Here is a 15,646-nt window from a genome sequence, read left to right as displayed (position 1 = left end):
TGAAGTGCTAAGTCTGGCAACAAGCTGACTTTTGTTGTTTGGATTGGAATCCAAATCCCAAGTCGTGTTCTTTTGGCGCCAACTGTTGAAGACGAAGAAGACGAACCTTTTTGTTGTGTGACGATGGCGGCATGGTGCAACGATGCAACTTTTTACTTCATCGCGCTAGTGGAGCAATTCCCCGCTTTGTGCGCAATAGATGCATGCCCTTTTCGGTTCACTTAAGTCCTCCTCGTCCTCAATAATCAACGCCAAGGCCACCGCGGCCAAACGTCTCTTTCGTTCAACCTCCATCTTGGCTCCTTACAAATAGCCTCAAAGCAGCTCGCTGCATGCGATTGGCAGAGCTGTGAGGTTGAGGGTTAGACCGGCCCGTTCACTCTGTCGTCTGCTCTTTTGGTCCGCCGTGTGGATGCTCATTGCAGCCGGGCGGCCCGCGGGCCGCGCATCACGTGATCAATCGGTCCGCGGCCCGGTCCGTCGTGTGGATACACCTTAATTAATTTAGGATAAGGAAAGCGGGAAATTTAAGGGGTCACACTCCCTGGGAAGGTCAACTTTTGAACCCTTGCCTTAAAATTAATGAAATTTACAGAGTGGGCTGGTGGTCATGCTAGAGGATGCACAACAAAATTTCAGGTCTGTCGGTTAAGTGGGAAGGAAATTAGAGCAGCTTCTACCAGCAACACGCCTATATTGTTTAGTTAATTTACCGTCGGAAAACTATCACTATATTCAAGATTTTTATTTGCTAGATATGTAGCATAATGCCTAGGAGGTGCGGCTATGAAAAGTTTTTTGTAAAAAGTAATTTATTTCTATCAATTTTCTCTTCTGCGAAATTGGTCAACTTTTTGGTCTTCTGTGTCTTCGACACAATGTCAACATTTTTCATAAAAGACATTCGTAAAGTGACAAAAAACTTCCCTAGCCGCACTCCTTATTAAATTTCAGTCAGAAAAAGTGCAAAACGAGCCTTCCCTGTATTGCCACTATCAAACGATAGATTGACTAAAATGGAATGTATACCGAAAAGTGGAACGAAAAAAAAAAATGCATTCAAAGTGCTTCAAATCCTACCTTTTCTTTAGCTTCGGTGGACAAAAAATAAGTTATAAAAAAAGTAACTATGCAGTGTAAACTAATGAAAATTTTTGGGAATACTCTCTAGATATTGGTGGATGTAAATATGTTATTTTTCAAAATCAACATTTTTTGCAGAATTTTCAAGACAGGCTTTCGACTTTCAACAAAGCGTCTACTGGTTCGACTTCACCTCCTGAAGCTCAACGGGGGGCGTCGGGGAGGTAGAGAGGGAGGATGATGGGTTAGAGAAGCGCGAGCCATGTGGCCCTGCTCGCAGCTACCTTTTACCTGCACCTCCTTCATCGGTAGGGTGACCACCTTCCTGCAAGCGAAATGCGGGACAGCGGGGCAGTGGGGGCGGGAGGCAGGGGGGTAGAGGAAGTTTATTAAAGCGCACACCACGAACCGAGGCTCTGTTAACACATTTAATATCCTGTGCTGTTTATACACCTTCTAATAGGCCATATGCGAAATGTAGAGCGCCATCTAGCAGCGCGCCGAGAACTACGTCCGCCATCTTGTTAGTGGCGAGAAAACGAAACCATGAGACCCGACCCAAGCGACCACGCTTTGTGCGAGAGATGCGATGCCAACGATGCAGCGATAAATCTTTGATTTGTGCGTGACGTGAACGCAAACGTGAACAGGGTTCACCTTTTTTTCTTCTTTTTATTTGTTACTTGAGAGGCAGCTTTTAACAAAAACAATCGGTGACAACGCGAAGAAACATGCAGACGTTATCGCGCCGCGTGAAGCCATACAACTATTGAACTGGGCTCTAATCTTTTCACGAAGTTGTACCCAATTTGTTTATGACCTTTTTTTCTCTTCTTTTATGTACGTTGTAGTGTCGGCCTGCCTTTTTCTTGATGCGCAAGCAGCTCAATGCATGCGGACGAGACCAGGTCTGTTAAGCGAGGCAAAGAAATGGCAGTTTTAATAATCTACGCCACCAACCATAAAGCGCGAAACACATGTACGACGAAACCTTCCGATCCGACGTGCGGACTGCCGGAATGACTTTGGGGGGAGAGGGCTTTCGTAGCATCGGAGAGCGTTGAAAGGCCATCGCCTCCGACCGTCGTATTGCGCGGTCGGACGTCGGATCCGACGGTTTCGTCGTACATGTGTTTCGCGCTTAATTGAAGATGCGTATGATTAACAGCGGTATGGTTAGGTTCATCACAGAGGCTAAAACTTCGATGTCGGCGGCGGCAAAGACTTACGTTGCGGACGTCGAATGAAGCAACACGGACGGTGCCAACTTCATTTTACAATTTCCTTTTTTTTTTGTCACAACCGAGGTAGAAATTTTGTTCTGTGCAAAGAAGCTTGGCGGTAGTTTTGAAAAAAAGTCACTGCAGTTATTCTGTCCGTGTTGAACAAATCTACATTAATAGCGTAACATCCGTCGACTGTGCTTGAGGTCAATGCAATCTGTAACCAATTTTAGCCCTTTGCAACGATTGAAAAATATTGCCCAGGGCAGTTTCTTTTGGAAGAACACAAAGCGTTCCACCAAAACACCCTCTGCCAGTAACAACTAAAAAAAAAAAAAACAATTTTGAGTTATGTATTTGCGTGGAGTAGTGTACCGCTAAACAGTACGACTAAAGCGTATTCGCATGGAAAAAAGAATTAAAAGTGTTCTCAAAGATGAAAGGCATGACGGCCTAGTCCTTTCGGAGGGCTGTGCACACGCTGGCGACAACAAGCTTCCACTGCGAAGGCATAGGACTTGGTCCGCTGCACCGACGAGGTTGTCGCCAGCGTGCACAGGCCTCCGAAAGTTTTGTCAGACGGTTGCGCTAGGCTGTTTAAACTGTTCGTCCACATAATATGGTCAGAAGGCGGAAAACAGTTGCTGCGCCATCGCACATCGTCCGTACGGCTGTCTCCGATGCCTCCACCTTGCTTTGGTACCGACAACGCTTGCCAACATTAAAATGGCAACGCTCTCAGTGTTGTCAGACCACAAAGCAATTTCGCATAAGGCAGCAATTCAGCTCAAATATTTTTTTTTACTCCCAGTGATATACTTTTTTTATGCCAAATGTGTTATTAAATGTGTCAAAACCCAAAACATAAAAATCAACTGAAGCAGAACTCAATGCATCAAATGGAAATAAAAAACCGTAAATCTTTTTTTGGTTATTGTTTCCTGTCAACGCTTACTTTTACCAACATAGTGCTACACTCTAAGAAAAAAAAAAAAAAAAAAAAAAAAAAACGTGCGTTTACTTTTTCGCACCACACTCGGAGAGCCAATCATTGCGAGTTACGGAGGCAGCTCAGCGAATAACGACGCCGAAACATATGTTTAGACCGAAAAACGCCGTAGGGGTTAAGCAATGCAAAACGTCACGCTTGCATTGCGTAATGTCACAACTCAGACTGCGTTTTTTGGTCTAAACATATGTTTCTACATCGTCATTCGCTGAGCTGCTTCCGTAACTCGCAGTGATTGGCCCGTCGAGGCTTGTGTGTGAAAGTAGACGCACGGGCTTTTTTTTTAGAGTGAAATTTTTAACAGTATGTTCTTTTTCGACCCTTGTGAGTTGCAGGCTTTTTCCCTTGTGTAATTGTCTTCACTAAAAAGTAAAAAAAAAAAAAAAAGAAATCCACGGCAAACCTTTTGCTGTGACGCAGCGATATGAAAAGAATTACAGTATCTTATATTTTAAAGTTTGGCGAGCAATTTTTCTTACAATATTTTGCCACCAAGGGGAGAGGGGCAACGGAGCAAGCGCGTCGGTTCTACTGCAAGAACGACGGTCGCTTCCCGCAATGCTTGGATAGAAAATGGCGTACCCATGCCATTCACACGATTACCAGCGACCTCCGCGCTTCCCCGTGCCCCGTTATTCGGCAGCACCATGGGTTGCGGAATGAATTTTACGACAGTGTGAAATGCGGGACATTTTGAAGATTTTAAAATTTCTTCCGGGACGCGGGACACGAGCCCTCAATGCGGAACAGTCCCGCGAGTTGCGGGACGGGTGGTCACCCTATTCTTCAGTGGAGAAAAGTGTAGGGCGGTGCACTTCCGGTCGTATCTCAATACAAATACCGGAAGTACACTACCCTACACTTTTATGCACAGGTGCAGGAGGTGCAGGTAAATTGAACGAAGCTACTGTTGAAACCGTTTTTGCAATATATCTCCGTCAAATATTTTGTTCCCGATATTGTGCTTGCAATCGTCTCGAGATATCGGCCGGTCTTACTTCCTACTTTTCCAGAAATTTTATATCTGCACCGCTGCTCCACAGTCTGACACACTGCTCGAGGCCCTGAAAGCTGGAACTGTTGCGCATGCTTTAAACGCATTATTCTGGGCGCCGTATATTCGATAAGGATTACGTTAACACCCACCGCATGTTACGTCAAGCCACACTTGTTCAGCGATTTCTTATGAACAAAAGTACGTGCCAAACTTGAACGGCCCTGGTAGACTTTATATTTCACTCAGTAACTGTTATTTCGTCTTGTATCCTTCGCAGGCTGCCATCATGTATCGCGGAAATCTGTCCGGTGCTGGAGCGTACATTGGCAATGGCTACGTCCTCACTGCAGCTGGCGTTGTTGGAAGCGAGTGAGAACCTCCGCATGACCATAGTTGTTCAAGGGACGTTAAAGGGCAACTCGCGGTCAATATTTTTGAATTTGAGATTACGTCGGTTTTCAGCTTAAAGGCCGACGACCAGACATGAGATTCTGCAAGGCAGAAGATCCTCCTGACCATGGTGGAGGAGGAAACAGGCGACGGTGGACAGGGTACAAGAGGGGAGAGGAGGGAGCAGGGGAAAAGTGGAAGGCGCAAACTGGTCGCCGGTCTTTAAGTGGTGTCCCTGACTTAAAAGGTATAGTTATTTTTTTCTCGATATTGCGTGTAGCTTTATAAATATCGCGGCTCCAAAGTTTGGTTTCGGCCGTCTACGGCAAAACTGAAACTATCTGCTCAAGGGATGGCAACACTGACCGTCAACCGTACGACTACGACGTGACGTCACCGTGGTGCTGCGGTACGCGGTACAACCAATCAACTATCGCTCCACTGCGACGTGACGTCACAAGGGTACTATGCCAGTGTTCCTTGACTGAAAGCTAACCCGCTTGCCGCCCACTAAAGAGCAGCTGGTCGCATCGTTAAAATCGGTGTTAGTGGAGTACGCGGTTTCACTTTGACGTAATATTTCTGCTGTGATCATATTTCGTGCCACTAAAGCGATGGTAGTTATTTATTCTGGTTTCGCTCTCGATCGGAGTTGACCTTTAATGGGGCACGGACACCCCAAAGGTCATTTTTTTTTTATTTATTTTTTTTCTAAAACGATGCAAATTGTAGTCCTTGACACGCACAAAATGCCGCAACGTAAAAGAAAAAAGCTCCCCTACACGAGCGCGCCTTTTTTCATTTTTGGCGCCCTTCTCTCCAGCTCCTAGCCGTCCCAGCCTCCTCGCTTTTTTTTTAGTTGAGACGTCAAATATCATTAAATTTAGAAGCTCTGTAGGCTACATTTCTATAGCATTTAATAACGGCATTCGTGAAACACGGTTTTTAACGCAATTGCGAACGCACTACGGTCATTCTTTTTGAAATACCGAAAATCGGATTCCGGTGTGATGTCGCCTCCTGGTTTTTAATCCCCCGTCGCAAAAAACATGGCGGCGCTCGACGCATGCAGCAGAGGGTGATCAGAGGGTCGGGAGATCGGACGAAGTGGTCTTTTTTAGGTGACCGACGACCTCTCAGACTTCGAAATGGAAATCGTCAAACGGTCGAAACAACTGGAGTTGGTGTCTGTATCGTGGTTTCGGTTGTGACTCCGCCGGGGCAGCCTTTCACGCAGAACCGGCGCGACATGGGCCCTCACGTCGCTCACAAAAGTCCACTGCTCGTTCTCTTTGAGCTCACACCGTTTAAAAAAATTTGATATCGGTGAAAGGACCCTAAAATAACTTGAAACTCGAAAGTCAAGCGTCGTCTGCTCGCAGCCGGTTGTTCGCGGGACGTCGGCGAACACGACACGTCGGAGGCGTCAGAGGAACTCGACTCGCAGGACGGCTCAATATTTGACGTCACTGCACTAGCTCGGATTGCGCGGGAACTTCAAATTGGGCACTTGGACATATTTTTTTTTTCCTTTACTTTACAAATACTGATTTCCCAAGTTTCGAATTTTGAGGGTAATGTCGAGGCATCGTTTTCAATCGTTTCAAAAAAACAAAAAAAAAGAAGATTTAGACGTGTTAGTGTTGCTACAAGTGTCTTCCTCGAAACCATGACGTGGTTTAATATGAATCAAACGCGCTTAGATATAGGATATCTCCCAATAAATTCTACCATTTTTAAGGGTTTGGGGGGGGGGGGGGGGGGGGGGGGAGTTACATTTTGGTACGGCTGGCTTGCGTCTTTGGGAAAAGCCGTGAAGCATGCTCGTGACGTAAGGCAGGCTGTAGCCATTCACACGCTCTGATGGTTGTCCGCTATTGTTGTTCGTCCCTACCCTAAACTCCCGAAAAAAAAAAAATAAAAGAACAGGAGACGACAGCAAGGAGGCCAGTCGTTTTGTTTTCGTGGTTCATGTCCTCGCTGAAAACGCGCACGTTCGCCTAAATGTTCATGTTTTCTTGGAAAGCGTGCACTTTTTTTGTTCACATTAAAAAGCGTGTTTCGTACACGCGCCTCCGACTTTTTACCGCCTCCTAAAAACTGTGCCCCCAGTTTCCGCCTGACAACGTCGTGGAAGCGTCACGCTGTCGCCGCTCGCGATGCTGGTGGTGTTCCAGCGGCGGGGGTATAGCCGTAGCATAGACGCCTGTTCAGCTGCAGGTCGTTCCCCCGCTTGACAGTCTTCGGAAGCTTGGGCAGCCAGGAGTTGAGAGTCCACAACAGCGATATTCAACTTCGCTCGTACATTTTACTAGGATTCCGAGCACAACCGCCAGGATCGTGACATCCGGCAACATGACACGCCGGCTCCTGTGACGTCATGTGTTGCCACCTGGGGACCACTTTTGATATATGTGCGGGATAGGGCGCTGGTAACACTAGTCGTAAGCACATTCTAAGCACCCCAGTGTATATATATTCTCTAGTATTAACTGCGTACAATTTATAAGGCAGGCCCCAAAGATTTTGTGTCCGTGGCATGTGGCCTCGATGACGCTACATCATAACGTCACGTGACTGAGTCATGTGACACCGTGGCATCACTTGGCACCATGACGCTACGTGACGTCACAGTATCACGTAACAGCTTCGTGTATTCAGAAAGCAACCAAAAGAAAACTCTCAATGTGGCTTTAAGTGGCCTCCTTACTGTGCCCGCATAAGGAGGAGCGCTACAAATGTTATGCCTTCATGGCGCTCATTTGGGAACTGCCAAAGAGACAGTCAATTTTATTTTCGTCCTCCTGCGTACACTCTTCCAAATCTCGGGCAGGGCGGTGGGCCACCCTGAGCGCCTGCGGGTCCTCTTGGGCGCGCACGACCTGAGCCGTCCGCAGAAGCAGAGCGCGGCCCACGCCGTGAGCCGGGTCCTGGTGCACCCGGGCTACAGCCACCCGTACTTCGATGCCGCCCTGCTGCGCCTGGCCCAGGAGGAGGGCAAGGACGCCGCCAGGCCACTCTGCCTGCCAAGTTCCGGAGACCACTACCCGCCCGGAAGCAAGACGCTCGTGGCGGGATGGGGACGCGTGCACACCTGTAAGCCCCTGTGATTCGTACGCGCTTCCGGCCTATAGACGCTTTACACACGCGCCGAATTACGTCCGCCATTGCTGACCTTCTCTTGTTTTACCGAGACACCGAGACACCGAGCCATCAAAGACGGGCGTTGACGAGTCTGCAGAAAGACCAGTGATGGGGGGAAGGACACGGTAGAATCTAAAATAGTAATGACCTGGCCTGCTATGTTAATGACGAAGTGAAGCGAACGGAATAAGAGGAAACAAAAACTGAAGGTCGGTTATGGCGGCGCCCATGCACAGCTGCTGCTAAGCGTCTATAAATTACACATCACCGGCAGTAAAAGCCCTTCATCAAATGCACGCTTCCCGCTTTCTCGAAGTACCGAGAAACATTGTTGTGCGATGGCGCGAAGCAGGTGCCTCGAGCGAGTGCCGCCAGTCGCTTCCAAGGGCCGTTTATTTCAGTGGTGCGCATCCATTTGCTTGCGAGAGCTTCACGAGGCTCGGGCATCTGTCCTTTGGCATATTGGACGCTACCCGCAAGACAACACAACTTGCAGGACCGCGGACGGCTTAATGACGTACAAAAAGTTAGGGCGCAAACCAGCTGGTGAAAGTTTCACATAATTTTAGACAAAATCCCCGAGACTGAGGAAAAGACGAAGGACAACACAACACACAGAGTCTCAAACAGACCTGGAGTTTATTCCAGATAAAGTTCAACATGATAAAACAGCGCACAGAACACGGAGGAAGAGAAAAAGACAGGTAGAACGAAAGAGTGCTGACTCCCAACTGATTTATTTTGAATGGGGAGAAAAAGAAGCCATAGAAATGAACCCACGCGATAGGTAATAAGGAAAGGAAACAGAAAAAGAAAATATAAACGGACTGGATTAATTTGAGGTAAGAAGGAGAAGGAAGAAGGGAAATCGTAAAGCCCAACCGTGGAACAAAAAGGAGAGAAAAAAAAAGATTAAGACGAACTGAAAGGCAGCGACGAGTACGGAAGACCCCACGCACGGCTGTCGCCGTGCGTGGGGTCTTCCGTACTCGTCGCTAGGCCTAAATTGTCATTGGGGCTCCGTGGATGGAGCGGCGTTGCTCTACGCCGCGCTGCCAGTGCTGGTGCTGGTGCCAGTACTGGTGGCCCTCTCGCTTTCGCTCTGCGGGTCAGTCCCAGACACGAAGCTTTGAGGCTCTCCGGCGTGGGCCGCGGCGCCCGAACACACGTGTGCTGGGCTGTACACGTCTGTTTTTGTTCTTTTTTCCTCGGGCGCGTAAAAGCCGAAGTCCAAAGTCCACTCGTCGAACAGCGTTCACCCGCACGTTCTCCCATTTCCGGTCCGTTGGAAACTTGCGAAAAAGCACCTCCGGGTTGCGCAGCGGGTTGTTTGAGCAGCCCACAGCGCTACAAGTTGTACTCGGCATCTTTCGAGGAACAGCTGAGCAGTCTTGGGCGCACCGAGTTGCTCACTAAAACGAGTCTTGGAGTCCTCACAAGCAAATAAGCAAAAAGCTATACCGAAGCTGCACGGGCTACAGATAAAAGCAACGGCTAAATACGCCAATCACATGCCGAAGTAGCGGGGGTAGCGGCTCAAAGAAGCGCACTCCGCGCAACGCCCGGACCGGAGGAAAAGAAAGAGAACGATACTGACGTCACGGCCCAAAGTTGCTTTAGCGATCGGCAACCCGCTGGCCGCCCGCTAAGGAGCAGCGGTTCGTGGCGGGTCGCATTTTTATTATCGCCATTAGATGAGAATGCGGCGTTCCCCGGACGTAATATTTTGGCTGGGGTCGTATTTTGTGTCACTACAGCGATATCAGTAATTTATTTCATTTTGAGTTTTGGCCGGAGTTGCCCTTTAAAGATCGCAGGCGCTTCCTCGCTAAAAGTTGCTGTCGCGCCGCCGTTCTATCGGCGTGCGATTGCGAGCAACGAAGAATGAACCATTCGCATGGGACGTCTGGGAAAAGGAAGCCCCGTGTTTTATTTCGTCAGCCCTTTTATAGACAATCCTGCGGACGTCACCGATAACCAGAGCACACCACGTGTAGCTTTGTCATTGTCACACTGTCACACTGTTACACTGTTATCACACTGATAACACACATCCCTTTCTTTGGAGGAAAATAATAACATGTTAGCAACCAAAAATAATACGTTAGAACTGAAACACTCTTCAGGATACCGCTTAATCGTCAATCCCCAGTCTGATCGGTTTCTTAACTACTCTACCTGATCTTGTGGTTACGACGGTCGTCGGTGTCCTCGTAGTCACTGGAGAAGGATCGCAACTTATATCGCTTCTAGCTTCCGAATCTTGGACCCTTACGTCACTCTCACTGTCCGGTATATCGCCTTCATCGTCCTCTGCCTCCGCTGGCAGTACCTTTAAGTTTCGGCGGTTTCGCCTTAAATTCACCCCTGGCTTGGTCTCAACCAAGTAAGACCTTGGTTTTTCTGTTTGGGCCACGACCGTTGCCCTTGCCTTTCTGTCAGAAACCCACACTTTGTCGCCCGCCTTCAACTCAGAAAGCTCCGTAGCCCGATGGCGCCTATCGAAGCTTTTGCGCTGCTTTTCTCTTAGTTGACGATCCTTTATCGCCAAAATTTTAAAGTCAACGTTCCTTTGAAGGCGCAGCTGCGGAAGCATTGGTACGCGTGTCCGTAGACGTCTGCCCATAAGGATTTCTGACGGGCTTTTCCCGGTAATCCCTGGGGTGGCCCTATAGGCTAGGAGAGCTAAGTAAGGCTCGGCTGATTTGAGCACCAGCCGCTTAATTGTCTGCACCATTCTTTCCGCTCCTCCGTTGGCTTGAGGGTGCCTCGGGCTTGAAGTTACGTGTTGGAAACCGTATAGATTCGCAAACTCTTCAAAATTACAACATGCAAACTGTGGACCATTGTCGGAGACAACAGTCTCTGGCACCCCATGACGAGCGAATATGCTTTTAAGCCTCTCTATAACAACGGTTGCGCCAGTCGAAGGGAAAACACAGATTTCCGGGTACCTTGATAAATAGTCTACAACCACAAGATAGTCAGAGTTCCTTATTTTGCACAAATCGACCCCTACTCTTTCCCATGGAAAACGTGGAGTCATGGTCGGCATCATCGGTTCAGCCTTCTGAAAACTGAACTCGGTACACACATTGCAGTTTTTTATCATCACTGCTAGTTGCTTGCTTAGGCCAGGCCACCAAACAGACTCTTGTGCAAGAGCTCGACATCTGCTGATTCCTTGGTGCCCATCGTGCAGGCAAGATAACACTTCCTCACGAAGTGCCTGGGGAACAACTAATCTTGTACCTTTTAACAAAAAGCCATCACACACAGTTATGCCAGCCCTCTTGCCAGAACTGACGAACGGAGCACGGGACGGACGGTTTTTTAGGCCAGCCCTTACGAGACAGCTGAGCCAGCGTTTTACACACTTCGTCTGTAGTTTGACTTGTTTTTTACACGTGACAACAAATCGTCTCCTGTTTCAAGACCCATTAAACATCCCTGAGAGAACTTTAACACCTCTTGAATTGTAAGACGTTCCCTTTCCATTGGCATTTGATTGAGAGGTGCCCGCGACAAAACATCGGCATCGGCAAAACATCCAACTTTTTCCTGTTTCGCTTTCCTCCTCAACTCATAAATCGCGCATTCCACCAAACAGTTCAAGAAGACGAAAAGAAGGGAGGCCCCCCCGCTCGGAACCTGGTTCGTGTAATCCCCGGACACATCCATTCTCCCCCTAGAAGATTAGCCCGTCGCTCAAAACTCAGACAGAAGTTTCTTTCCCTAGCCCGTTCACCCCTAAGCTGACAGTGCTGTGGAAGCTACGTGCTCCTTGGGCTCACCACACTTTTGCCGCGTAAGTGTGGCAAATGTGGCTGCAGAGAATGAAGTCAGGTGATGAAACGGAGGTGGCTGATTGGTCCGGCAAGCGCGTAGCTTCCACCACAATGTCAGCTTAGGGGTGAAGGTACTAAATGAGGTCCGGTTTTGTGTGACGTCAGTTTGGACCCGATGACACGCTTTTGGGACCGCGGATGTATCCCCGTGAAAAGGCAGAGCGGTTACGAAGGGGAGAAGGAACGAAATAGTCCGCTGTGTTTTCAAATTTTCGCACTGAATGTCAGGCTTTTGACTTTTTACCTTTTTTCTTTTGGCCCACTGAACGATGTTCTATTAGTAAAATCCCAATCTAAAATGATTTATCCCAACCCAAAAATCGTTTCATGGGCCCTTTAAACCTATAGCGCATTAGCCTCATTCTAAACCTCTGAACTCGAGGCGGCAACACATCTATCGGACTTTGTCCCAGCAACGTAACTAGAGGCTTATGGTCGGTCTCGAACGCCGTGTCTAAGCCCCTCAGGTACTCGTCAAACCTTTCGGCAGCCCATGTCAGTGCCAACGCCTCTTTCTCAATCTGCGCATAGCGAATCTCAGCTTTGGTCAAAGACCGCGAAGCAAAAGCGATAGGCCGTCGTACCCCTTGCTGCTCTTGTAAGAGAGCGGCTCCAAGCCCAAATGACGACGCGTCTGCCGAAAGGATTGTCGGATGGGTTAAGTCATACTTAGCCATACACTCGGAAGAACAAATCATGTTTTTTAGATCGTTCCAAGCACTTTCCTGAGCGGGGCCCCAAGCCCATTCCGTGGTTTTTTTTAGCAGTTCTCGCAACGGTGCAGTTTTCTGAGCGAGATTAGGCAGAAAACGGCCCAAGCGATTGGCCATACCTAGAATGCTTCGTACTTCCGACACGTTTGTAGGCGATTTCATATCTTTGACCGCTTGCAGCTTTTTGGGGTCAGGCCTTATGCCATCTGCGCTCAGAAGATGACCTACAAAGCTAACTTCTTTTACACCGAACACACATTTCGCCCCGTTTAGTGTCATGTTTGACTCTGCGAGTCTGTCCATGACTTCTTTCACGCGCTCATCGTGTTGTGCTTTGTCCGAACCAAACACCAGGATATCATCCATCATGTTAACTACGCCAGGGAGGCCATCTAGAATCTCCCGACATTCTTTTTTGGAAGTATTCAGGCGCTGACGTAATGCCGAAGGGCAGTCTAGTGAAACAAAACCTTCCAAAGGGCGTTATGAACGTCGTTAGTTCCTGGGATGACCTTGCTAGTTTTACCTGGTGAAATCCCGAATTAGCATCTAACTTTGAGAAATACGTCGCGTCCGCGAGCAGTCCCAATGCCTGGTCTACCGTTGGGAGCACGTATCGCTCTCTCTGGACATTTTTGTTTAATTGTGTGAGGTCAACACACACGCGTACGTCTCCGGGCGGTTTTAAGACCGGAACGATCCCGGCGCACCAGTCTGTAGAACCATCGACCTTCCGGATGACTCCCATCCCTTCCATTTTTTTTTCAATTTCTTGCTTTACCGCCTCACGCATAGGAATCGGGACTCGTCGGGGCGCGTGTATAGCGTACGGGACCGCATCCCAATTCAATCGGATGTTGTATTCTCCCGGAATGGTTCCAAGACCATTGAACACCTGCGGGTACAGAACATCATAATTTTGTTTATCAAGAGACACACCATCGATGAAATTTACTACTCCCAAAGCCTCGATGGCTGGTAACCCTAGAAGTACCTGGCGAAGCGGACTCACGACATAGACAGTTTGCATCGACACTTTGTCCTTCCAGATTAACTTAGCTTTGAACTTTCCAAGTACCGTAAGGCGATTTTCTCCCGCACCAGTCAGTACTTCGCTTGCTGTTTCCAGCCTAAACGGAATGCCTGGAAACGTAGACGGTACAAGAGTGGCCTCTGCTCCTGAATCAACTTTAGCAAACACTGGTAGAGAGTTCAAGGTTATCTGGACATACCGCACTTTCGCGTCCGGAACATTTATCGCCTCCAGAAAAAGTTCGCCAGTCTCTTGTTGTACGGATGACACTTGTACCTTTCTTGGAGACGACGCCGACTCCTTCCTGCAGGCCCGGCTGAAATGTCCCTTGGTGTGGCAATTGAAGCACTTCTGTGCCCTTGCAGGACACACCGACCTTGGATGCTGGTCGCCTCCACAAATGAACACTGCTTATCCCGATGTGATGTTTCCGACCCGTAGACTTTTCTTCGAGGTGCATCCCGGCGTTGGCTCACGGCGTCTACGTTCAGGTTTTCTTTCGTCGAAGAACAGGCCTGTTGACCGGGCTCTCCTGAACGAAGTTCTCGCTGCTGCTGGTGCACCACTTCCTTGAGGCGTGCCTTGGCTAACGCCGATGACAAGGTCAGCTTGGCGTCCATTTGCAGGTTTTCGGAAAGCTTCTCGTCATGGAGCCCCACGACAAACCGGTCCCGGATCATGCGTCGCTTCATCTCACCGAATTCGCAGCGGTCTGCGAGGACGTGCAGTGCCGTAACGTACTGGTCCACGGACTCTCCTGGCTTCTGTAGCCTTCGGTGAAAACACGCACTTTCATACACGACGTTTCGTTCCTTGACGAAGTGCTCGTCGAACTTTCGCTTGACGAGGTCGAAGTCCTTTGCCTCTTCTGCCGAAAGGTCGAACGTGGCAAAAATTTCCCTTGCTTGCCGGCCCATTGTGTACAATAGCGTGCGGACTTGTGCCTCACCGGTTCTTTCGTTGATGCCTGTGGCGAAGCGGTAATCGTCGAAATGTTCTATCCACGCCGGCCACTCTGTTGTGTTGTCAAAGTCCAGCTGTGGTGGCTGTTGAAGTCCAAACGTTCCCGTAGGTGCCGGTGGTGTTTCGTTCACCATAGTCTTTTACGCTTGCTTTCGCGAACCCAGAGCCGTATATGTAGAGAGTTTGGCCATTCGTTGGGAAGTATAGGAGACAAATGAAGCGGCGCCATTGGCCGAAAGCGGGCTGGGCGTGTTCCAGGGCGTCTTCAGAAATTCGAATGTGACCAACCAGAAGCCGGAAATAATACCCTGGCGGTGGTCGCAAGAAACAAACCTGATAACTGCATTGGAGTAACTCTCGATGGCTGAAAATATGGTACACGTGATGTTTTAATTACGCTCATCCGAAATGATGGTGGAAGAGTGCGACTAGCGGAAAGATCGACATAACCCTTACGCCAAACGCCGAGCGCCGGGAATCTGCCGTCCGAGCGGTCACACTCTGTCCGCGCAAAACAGAGTTGAGCGGCGCATTCGTTTCTTACATCATTCTGCATGATCATGATGAAACAACACATGCACCCTATTTTTAACCACAAAGAGTTACTACACTTCACTCTTACGCACTTATTAAAACCATATACGAACATAGTCCTTCGATGATCGATCGGCTCAGAATTGTTTCTCGCTACCACCGCTAGGGGATTCTTTTCGGCTTCTGGTTGGTCAAGAGAGCATGCCAATCCCTCTTTCCGAGTCTGCCGCACGCCCTGGCTCTGCCCGCGCCTCCCATTGACCAAACTCTCTACATATACGGCTCTGCGCGAACCTAGACTGACGATACGCCCACTTCTGATACCATGTCGCGCCGCCGTACTATCGGCGTGCGATTGCGAGCAACGAAGAATGAACCATTCGCACGGGACGTCTGGGAAAAGGAAACCCTGTGTTTTATTTCGTCAGCCCTTTTACAGACAATCCCGCGGACGTCACCGATAACCAGAGCACACCACGTGTAGCTTTGTCATTGTCACACTGTCACACTGTTACACTGTTATCACACTGATACCACAGTTGCAATGGTTATTCGGTGACCCAGGGCTGAAACAATTTCCCCTAGGCCCTACAAGCGAGGTATACCTTTCGTTTAGATTTTCAAAAAATTAAAACTTTCAAAGGAAGCTAAAAAAATGCGAAGATTTTATCTTAAAAACTTTATCGTAAAATAGTTGAATAGTACAAAA

General features: G+C 48.6%; 1 protein-coding gene across 1 annotated transcript in view; it reads left to right on the top strand.

Moving 5' to 3' along the window:
• Positions 1 to 15,646, top strand: part of LOC115308428 (transmembrane protease serine 9-like) — a 53,959-nt gene that overhangs the window by 27,976 nt on the left and 10,337 nt on the right. The window contains exons 9-10 of the mRNA XM_029966350.4: positions 4,590 to 4,681; positions 7,536 to 7,798. Coding sequence (XP_029822210.3) covers positions 4,590 to 4,681; positions 7,536 to 7,798 — 355 coding nt within the window. The remainder of the gene's footprint in view (positions 1 to 4,589; positions 4,682 to 7,535; positions 7,799 to 15,646) is intronic.

Source organism: Ixodes scapularis, unplaced genomic scaffold (assembly GCF_016920785.2).
Source record: "Ixodes scapularis isolate PalLabHiFi unplaced genomic scaffold, ASM1692078v2 PGA_scaffold11__112_contigs__length_91849675, whole genome shotgun sequence".
In the NCBI taxonomy this organism is placed as follows: domain Eukaryota; kingdom Metazoa; phylum Arthropoda; class Arachnida; order Ixodida; family Ixodidae; genus Ixodes; species Ixodes scapularis.
The sequence above is the reverse complement of the archived record's forward strand: the minus strand, read 5'-3'. Positions and strand labels throughout refer to the sequence as shown.